The following is a 9,063-nucleotide window of genomic DNA, read 5'->3' as shown; positions in this document are numbered from 1 at the left end:
GTAGGGAAATACTCTCTGACCAGCAGATATGGCTAACGTTATCCCTACTTAATTTTAAAAGCAACAATATAACTAATGGAAACAGACTTAAACACACACACACACCAAAATATATATATATATACACATACATATATATAATATAATGAAAAAGAGGAACAAAAGAGAATACCAGAAATATAGGAAACCACTAGATTTAAAGTACCTAGCTGTTTCAATCCCTTTATATTTCAGGGAAAGATTTCTCCTATTTGATTCCCTGGAAATACACCGTACAACTCAATTATAAGGTAAGTGACATTTTAATTATAATTTGTTGTCATAAACAGTAAAACATCTTACATCTATTGATAAACTTATATTTCATAATACAGTAATAATCTTGTCATTTTATTTGAAAAAGTACTATTCCAAAGTGGCTGCCTCAGGTAAGCTAAAAGCAGATGCATCCATGCTAAGTCGTTAGATCTTGTGGATTTATTGGGTTTTTTTTAACCTGCAAGTTAATACAGTAGCACTATAATGCTGATCTACATTAGGGAATTATATAACTAGTGGAGCCTGAATTGACAAACAAAAGCTTGAATATCCTTACAAATAGAATACATAGAAGCTATCTAACTGGCCTGGTCTATTCTCAGGGCTGATATTTCCGTAATGCTTTTATTCTCTAATAATGGCGAGTTCCCCCAGCACATGCTGCTATCTAGATGAACCTAATTTCAAAGGCGGAGGCTTGATTCCTTTTGTTCATCAACAGTTTGCCCGCCCGAGAGATCCCAGAGCCTTTGTAACCTCCCCCTCCACCCCCTTCGCTGATCTCATCGCTCCCCTTGCTTCTCGGACTGCACCCTCGGGCGGCTGTTTGTTAGTTTGGGGTGTGTGTGTGTGTGCGCGCACACGCGCGCGCATGACGTACATGGGAGAGCTCTCCCTCGAGGTTTGCAAGGTCCACTCACCTTGACCTGACTCTCCGTCATCCCCAACGAATAGGCCAAGCGAGCCCTCTCGGGCCCCGCCAAGTATTTCGTTTGTTCGAAAGTCTTCTCCAGGGCGAAGATCTGCTGGCCCGAGAACGTGGGTCTCGTGTGTTTTCTCTTACCATCTTTGTCCAACAAAATGGATCCTTGATCTACGATAACAGATTTAAAAAAGAAAGGAAGGGGGAAAACAACCAGTTACGAGCGGCTCCGCTGAGAAGAGACGAACTCCAGAAACAACGTTATGGTGGGAAAGGCAAGTGTATTCCGCGGCGGGCACGAGAAGTGCCGTGGTGCTTGCAGTCCCACTGCGCTTCTCGCTTTGCCTTCTTACACCCACCTGTTTTTTAAAAGCGCGTGTGTTTGGAGCCGCAGTAAATAACCTTCTGCCCAACGACATCCAACAGAGGGAGCGCACTGCTGAAGTTTGCCGAGGCCCAATCTCTAGGCCCAGTAAATTGAGGCGTGTGGGTACGGGGCGGGGGGGAGGGGGTGTGGGAAAGTCTCCTCTCACCGCCTTGTCTAGTTGGGGCTCGTTTGGTCCCGGGGCCTTTGCATGGGGGTGACTAGTTTTGTTCCTTGACCGCTTTCCTAACCTGTGCCCGCGCAACAAAGAGCGCCTTGTTTTTGGAACACAAGAGAGTTAAATCGCGCCCCCCCCCCCCTGTGGCCGAGGGGGAGGGGGCGCCGCCTTTGTTGGCGGTCCCTACGTGGCCATCCAAACGAATACAATAACGTCTCCCCGACAGCCGCCCCCGCCCCGGCCGCCCCAGTCCCGAGGCTTCCGAAGGGAGCCTCCGCTTGGCTCCCCCAGCTTCCCTCAGTTACTGCCGCTCAGCCATAAAAGATCAGGAGACAGAAGAAACTTCGGGGACTCGGTCAAAAGCAAAGAACAGAGCGAGAAAGGACAGGGGACTGGCCCCTAAATGCCGCCTGGGAGTACGGGAGCTTCCGCGGCGCGCTGGCCAACTACCTATAAGTTAGGGGGATCCTGGGGTAACTCAGTTGGTTTCGAGTAAGATCTTTGCGGGATGTTGCATTTTCCCCCGTCTTTGTCCTGTTACCTCGTTCTTCCTCCGATTCTTTCTCATATTAGGATGTTGAGAGCCACGATGCCCCTCAATATGTCCGGGGCCGAGGCAGGTGGAAAAGCGAGGGCCCAGCGGTGGGGAGCGGCCCGAAGTGGTGCTTGCCCTCCTCCACGGGCCGCGGACCTCTCTTCAGTGGGCTCACCTGCGCTGAGCGTACTCGGGGGACGAGGGCGACGAGGTGAGGTGGGGACACCCTGGACCGAGACGTACATGCAAACACACGCGTTCGGCTCAGGGCTGTGGAGGGCTCGCGGCTGCCGGTCCCCACCGGTTCGTAGAGAGGAGGCCAGTCAGGCTGGCGAAGGTCGAGTGGGACTTCGGCATGGGACACTGGAAAGCTGGGGTGCGGGCTGGAGCACAGTAGCCTCTCCTGCCCTCCCCACCTCTTTAACCCAGGACGGGCATGCGGTTCTGGCCGGGCTGTTCCGGGAGCAGCCAGGGCCTCGGATGAGACACGCCCCGCACCACATTGTGTTCCGTGGAGACGCATGCACACCCGTTCCGCAAGGCGTGCCCAAGGCTTGGGGAGAGGGGGGCGCTTGGACGCAACCATGGAGCTCAGGACAGCGAGAGTTCCTCGCTGAACGCCCTGGCCCAACCTAACTCGTGCGATTCTGGCGCTGCCAAACTACTCGGCAGGCAAGAGGGTGGACTCGGCATGCACACCAGGGGCCATGACCTGAGAGCGGGCAGAACAAGCACAACTGGGCGCAGTCAATTGTACTCACGAGGAGTGCAGGCCAGGCGTGCGTCCCTCCAGGGCGGGCTCTGCATCACTCCTGGCCAGAAGATAGGCGTCCGGCCGGGCAGCTCGGCTAGCGGCTTGGGGTACCGACCCACGGCGGCCACGGCCGCGGCGCTGGGGCTGAAGTAGAGCCCGGGCGGCGGCGGTGGTGGGCTCAGGCTGCTGAAACGGGGCAGGCCGGCCAGCAGCCCCGCTGGGGTTGAGGCGGCGGCGGCAGCGGCCGCAGCTGCGGCCGCGGCGGCCGAAGCGGAGGAAGCGGAGGTGGACGAGGAAGAGGAGGAGGAACCGGAGGGCGAGGCGGAGGGCAGGGCTGCCCCTGAGGCCACGGGCATGGAAGGCCGGCTCAGGATGTCGTTGATGCCATGTGGGGTGGCGGCCGAGAGTTGCTGCGGGGGGCTGCCCAGGGATGAGAGCCCCCCCGCGGCCGGGGGCTTCAGGCTGCCTGGGTTGTGGGAGCCCAAAGGCGGGGAGGGTGATGATGAGGAGGACGAGGAGGACGAGGAGGAGGGGGGGCCGGCGGGCAGCGCGGGGTACGCGGCGGGGTACAGCGGGGTCTTCATTTCTGCCATGCTGTGCAGGGCGGCCAGGGGCGGGCTGCTGAGCAGGAACGCGCTCTGCCGGGTGCCCTCCATCGCCCCCACCGCTAACATCCCACGATCAGGCCGGAGCCCGCAGCCACGCAGCGGGAGCGCCGGCCGGTGCCCCCGGAGGGGCTCAGGAGAGCTAGAAGCGCCGAGGGCGCGAGCGAGGAGTCGCTCCGCACACCAGGAGGCGACCTGCCAACTGGGCCAAGAATGCAGCCGCTGAGAGTTGCTCTCGTAACTGCGCAGCAGAAATGTCCAAACACACCAGTCGAGAGGCGGTGGCTCGCCGAGACCAGCGAGGGTCCAGGTGGTTTGGGCTGTCTTTTCCCTCTTAGAGTCCCGGATTCAATCCCGGGCTCTTCTCTCTTCCTCACTTTTTCCTCGCCGCTCAAAGTGCGCTACTTCTCATCTTCTCCCTCTTGGAAATAAGCAAAACAAAACCCCAGCCGGCCCCAAAGAGCTTGTAACAAAGTTAAGAGTCACCGAATCTCCGCTTTGATGTGGGAGAGTGGGGGCTGGCTCTTTTTCTTTGGGGAGGTTCAAAGGACGCCGGGTTCCGCCCGATGAGCTTGTCCAATCTTACTTGGATGCCCTGCTCTTCAGGCCACGAGGTTGATTCGCACTCGGCGCTCGGAGCGCGGAGGGAGAGAGAGCATCCAGCCCGCGGGAGGATTTGGCCTCTGGGCGGGCTTCCTCCGCCAGCGCTGCCCGAGGCTTCTGCGCCAGAAAGGGCAGTGCCACCAATCCCTGAGGCTCCCGGATTCGGCGCGCCGACCTGCCTTCCCCTCTGGGCCACGGGGCACTAGAGTTGCAATATTGAAAAGAAAAAGGGCGAGAAAAACACGGAAAAACAGACTAAGTGAAAAGTCTGACGGCTTCGGTTACAGCTTCACTCGTCTGTCCACTTCTGAAAACGGGCCTGGCGCCCCCGGCCCCACCCCCCACTCCCAGCGCCCTCTCTTCCTCTCACTCTCCGCCTTTGCCTCTCCTCTCTCGCATTTTCTTCGCGGCTCTACAGGCTTCGCTCTTCTAAGTCCTGTCCTCTGGCCAAGCTGACCCTCTCCGTGGCTCTTCCACTGCCTCTCTCTCCTCTCCTTTTCCCTTCGGGCCTGACAGTTCAGATGAAGCTCTCAAAGGTAATAAAACATTTGCATCACTCCCTACCCCTCTTTAGCTGGGGGACGAGAGGGAGGGGGAAATGGGGGTCCAAAATGAGAACTTTGAAGGACGTCACTCCGAGGCGGCCGGCAAGGGCGGGGCCGAGGAGCGGGGTGCAGGCCGGAGGGGCGTAACCACCGTCTCCAATAGCACTCAGCCTTGGGCCTCGCGTCGCCTCCGGGTCGCGCCCACTCGGGAGCGCCACGCCTTCTGATTGGCTTAGGAGGACGAGCCGTTGGGCCGCGCCCGCCTCGTTCCCGCCCCCTCCCACTTCCATCCCTCCTGTGGGTGGGGCCCGGAGGCGGGGCCTGGCGAGTGGTGAGGTTCGGCCTCTGGCCCAGTGGACGCCTCAATTAATTGTGTTAAATAAAACGGGAAAGGGGAGGGGGGAGCAGAGATGAAGAGGGTATTACTTTTTAAAGAGAAGAATAATGGAAACCCAACCCTTTTATGGAAAAGCAGTTCATATTCTTCCCTCGCCTCCCCCTGGCCTGCTCGCGTCACCCTACCCCCCTTTTCCCCACTAGCTCGCGACGCCTCACCTCGAACAGAGTCCGGTCTCTTGTAAAATGGAGCTAATGGAGCAGGCAGCCGGCGTAGCCCTGGCCTGGCTCCTTCTTTTGAAGGGATTAATTAAAGGCCATCTGGGCTCTCCCAGGATTGTGTAAATTAATTTGTTGCTCCTTAAGCCTTATAGATGTCCTTAATCCTCTTGTAGGCCGAAGCATCGTCCTTTTCCGTCTTTGCCACCTCCCGCTCTCCTTCGCTGTTCCTTCTCCTTCATTTTCTTTTCATTCCTGGGTCTCCCCCCGCCCCCCCCCCACGATGTTATCATTTATAGGTTTACTCAATTCGCAGGGAACGGAATCAGCTTATTGGGAATATTTATTCCTCGTGTGATGTTTCGACCTGAGAGCTGTGAACTTTTTAAACTTTCCTCCCCTGTGATTATTATTTGTTTTGAGTTTTACGGGGGCAGAATCACCAAAATTGAGGTGGAGTCTTTAGATACAGAAGTACCTGGTTATACCCTCCCCCCAATCCACTGTAAATTTTTGAAAACCGTCGCCGAAACTCTTACTCCTCCTCTCAAGGTCAGGGTTGTTTCGGGAGATGGAGATGTTCCGGTTTCTGCGCTGTGGTGATGGGATGTCTAGGGTTTGAGTTGGAGGGTGGTTTCCCTTATTCCCTCTCAATTTCTTCCATCCCTGGGGATCTTTACATTTCCAGCAGGGTTGAGCTGTGTAGATGGGGAGGAGGACCCTTGAACAATTTAGAGATTTCAAGATATTAAAGTAACACACTATTGAGGGATGGTGACTAGAGTAATTTCGATGAGAACATTAAGTCCAAACTTAATTCGCAGAAAATAGAAATAAACAGCTATAATAAATAAAGGAATAAAATTCCAGCGGCACCACCCATGGTTGGAGTTTGGCTATGAGTGCCAAAAGCACTCATTTGCATCCAACCACCAAAAGCCAGAGGGATTATTCCGCTTTGATAACCTTCATTTCCGACGCACTGGTCTTTTAAGGGTGGCAACTTGAGCTTGAGCTTGAGGGGTTTTTGTTTATCTTTTGCCACTTTTATTATTCACTTCTGAGATAAAAGTAAAGTTCCCTTCTTGCTTCCCGACGCTTTTTCATTAACTTCAAGACTGGGCTAAACCCATCACCTCATAGACCTTAGAATCTGACTCCGGGGAAGGTGAAGTCTTTCCTTAATGTGAATTATGCTGAGTAGAGCAAGAATAGAGATGATGAGGGGGCTGTCTGTATTTCCCCGCGAGTATGTTTTGCTGGGGTATGGGTCTAAACCCCAGCGCCGTGCCCTTTCGGCAGGCCGGGAGACTGCTGCAGGAGAGTGGCGCGTGTAGCCCGGCCCTGCCCCGAGTGTTGGGGTCCTCTGCTTCTCGATTCGTTGAAAACGAAACTTTTTCTCGCCTCGGGAGTCTCCAACACGGAGGTGGCACACAACCTTCCGCCTGGACCGCGCGCCTTGGCCACCAGCGACCTCCTCATATCCCCCGCATTCCTCACAGCATTCTCAAGGACTAGGTAGGAATGGAGAGGGAAGGAGGCCAGTGATTCCCAAAGATTCCAATTTTAAAAAGCTACTCCCCTTTATTTCATGTAAATAGCGTGACCTGGGAAAGAACTGAGCATTTTCCTATTGTAAATTTAGTATCAGATTTGGGGTGGGTGAGGTAGAGACAGAGCAAAATCAAAGAGACAGACCGACACCAGGAGAGATTGATTCAACTCCACCCAACTCCGGGTTAATTGCCATCGGTAAATAGTTGCAAAACTGGGTACGGGTAAGAAGTCTCAATCGTTTGCTTTTACTTATCATTCACATTGGGGAATTAAAATAGCAACATTGTTCTTAATTGTGACAGTAAAAAAAATCTGGGGTCTGTGTACCTCGATCCCCGGGGGTGCACCCCGGGTGCATGAATCCCGCGTGAGGCAGTGTGTATTCCAGACGCACGCTGCGAAGCGCTGAAGGAAGGCCGGTGCCTCTTGCCTGGTGTGTTGGTGTTCATCATCGATCTGCTCCGTCTGTCTCCAGCTGGGAGCCGGGAGAGCGAGGGGCGTCCTCGAAGCGGGTGGGCTGCCCCAGTCTCTCGCGGGGAAAGATAGCCCTGTCCCTCCAGAGCTAAAACCTCCTTCAGGACAGCGTCCTGGAGGAGCAGATCCCGACGCGGATGCGGGAGTTCGGTTTTCGGTCGGGGCCATCTTACACACTGCATACACACGCCCTAGAGAGTCCGGACTTCTTTCCCTCGGGGAACCCCCAGGACCCGCGCGCGCTTCTGCCCACGACCTAATAAAGTCCGACATTTCTAAGCAACCCCTAGGAATGGAACGTGTCACACGTGGTCGCGACGCCCCCCGCCCCCCGCGTCTCTGAACAATATATATATATTTGGGGGGGACTGTGTTTGAAAGCGAATGATTTGCATTTTAATTGAAAAACAAATGAAAGCGGTTTGGCAAATTCTGAGGTTTCAAAAAGGGCTAAAAAAGGGTAGGGGTGAGGAAGGCGACGCACCCCTCTCCAGCCCCTTGACTTTCTTTAAGCCTGCAAACAAGGGCCTCAGTTTTCAAGTTACTGTTTTTAGCCGGCTCCTACTATTACTCAGCCTGCGCCACGCACTTGCCCACCCTACCCTCGATCTAACCCTGGACTCAAAAGCCTAGTGCGTTGGTTCTTCTGTTTTAAAATGAAGGAGCAGCCACTAAATTCAGAGTAATTCACAGAAGGAATGCAAATGAAATCTCAGCTAAGTGTACCTAAATTCAGCACTCTGTCGTGGATGGGTGATAACTATTATTCCCCAGATATATTAACGTTAAAAGGTCGGGATACTCAAGTGTAGCCACAGGAAGCCAATTCTATATTCGCAGAAGGAGGGAGGAGGGGATGAAGGGAATTTTGTGTGTTTCAGGCCAAAACCCACTAGAAAATGTGTTTGCTTGTATCGTCTGGATGACTTCTTTAATAACTCCACTTCCGCCGACGAGTGGGGCCTGTTCGGGCTAAACCCAGAGGCCGGCTGGGTTTACGTTCATGTTAAAAGAGGGGTCTAGAGGGCAGCTAAGTGACAATTCAAGGGAGAAGGAAGAATGTCCACGATACCTTGGAACAACCTAGTGTCAGAGAAGGATAACCGGCGAGGAGGGAGAGCACGGCTGTCTGCATCTTTGCAACCCGTAAACGCCGCGGGATGGGAACGCGACCCTTGGCCGCTTCTGCTGACAGGGAATTAACGAGACTACTCGGGAAGAGTTGGGGTAGCGAGGGGCCAACAATGCTGGGTGGGGAAGAGCGCTGCGGGATCCTGCTGTCGGCGCTCTCCCAGCCGAGGTCAACGCAAAACACGAGAGGGAAGCGACCCTCGGTGTAGACTGCCTCGTTGGATCTACTACCAAAAAGATCTCGAACGTCAAGCCAGGATCCCCACCCACCATCACCACCACCAGGCGATCTTCAAAGTAGCTTCATGGCAGTCCTGTGCACAACTGCAGAATACGTACTGAGCTCTCCTGGGAGACACGTGCACTCGGAAGGGAAGGTTCTGAAAAGTCCAAGAAGATGCAGAATACTGAAGTCCAGAAATGTCTGCAATATCAAGACCCGATACAGGAATAAGAATAATTGCAAGAAGACACCAATGACCTGCTAGAGAGAAAACTAGTCTTCAACTTCAGCAAAGCACACATAACTTCAGCAAAGCACATACATGTATGTATAATACCCCTGACCCCTCACGCTCCCAAGCATTTTCTGCAAAGACCCCATTTGCTTCCAGGGAACCCACTTGCTTTGATGTATATTCTGGAGACGGGGATCCGGCGTGGAATCATGCGCTCCAAGGAATGTCTGTGAGTTTCTACAATTTCCTTAAAGAATAAAATGCTTAACCAGATTTAACAATATCTGATGTGAACGGTAGTAAAAAATTTACACCTGTATAAATGACGTCCACTGAACATAAT

At 53.8% G+C, this 9,063-nt stretch overlaps 1 protein-coding gene across 1 annotated transcript in view; it reads right to left on the bottom strand.

The window, feature by feature from the left end:
- The window catches only part of NKX6-1 (NK6 homeobox 1), a 5,021-nt gene extending 1,555 nt beyond the window's left edge, over positions 1–3,466 (bottom strand). The window contains exons 1-2 of the mRNA XM_007470160.1: positions 2,800–3,466; positions 960–1,132 (exon numbers count right to left, since the gene is read on the bottom strand). Coding sequence (XP_007470222.1) covers positions 960–1,132; positions 2,800–3,466 — 840 coding nt within the window. The remainder of the gene's footprint in view (positions 1–959; positions 1,133–2,799) is intronic.
- Positions 3,467–9,063: the final 5,597 nt, after the last annotated feature.

The sequence above is a fragment of the Lipotes vexillifer genome, unplaced genomic scaffold (genome assembly GCF_000442215.2).
Source record: "Lipotes vexillifer unplaced genomic scaffold, Lipotes_vexillifer_v1.1 scaffold1557, whole genome shotgun sequence".
Taxonomy (NCBI): Eukaryota; Metazoa; Chordata; class Mammalia; order Artiodactyla; family Lipotidae; genus Lipotes; species Lipotes vexillifer.
The sequence above is the reverse complement of the archived record's forward strand: the minus strand, read 5'-3'. Positions and strand labels throughout refer to the sequence as shown.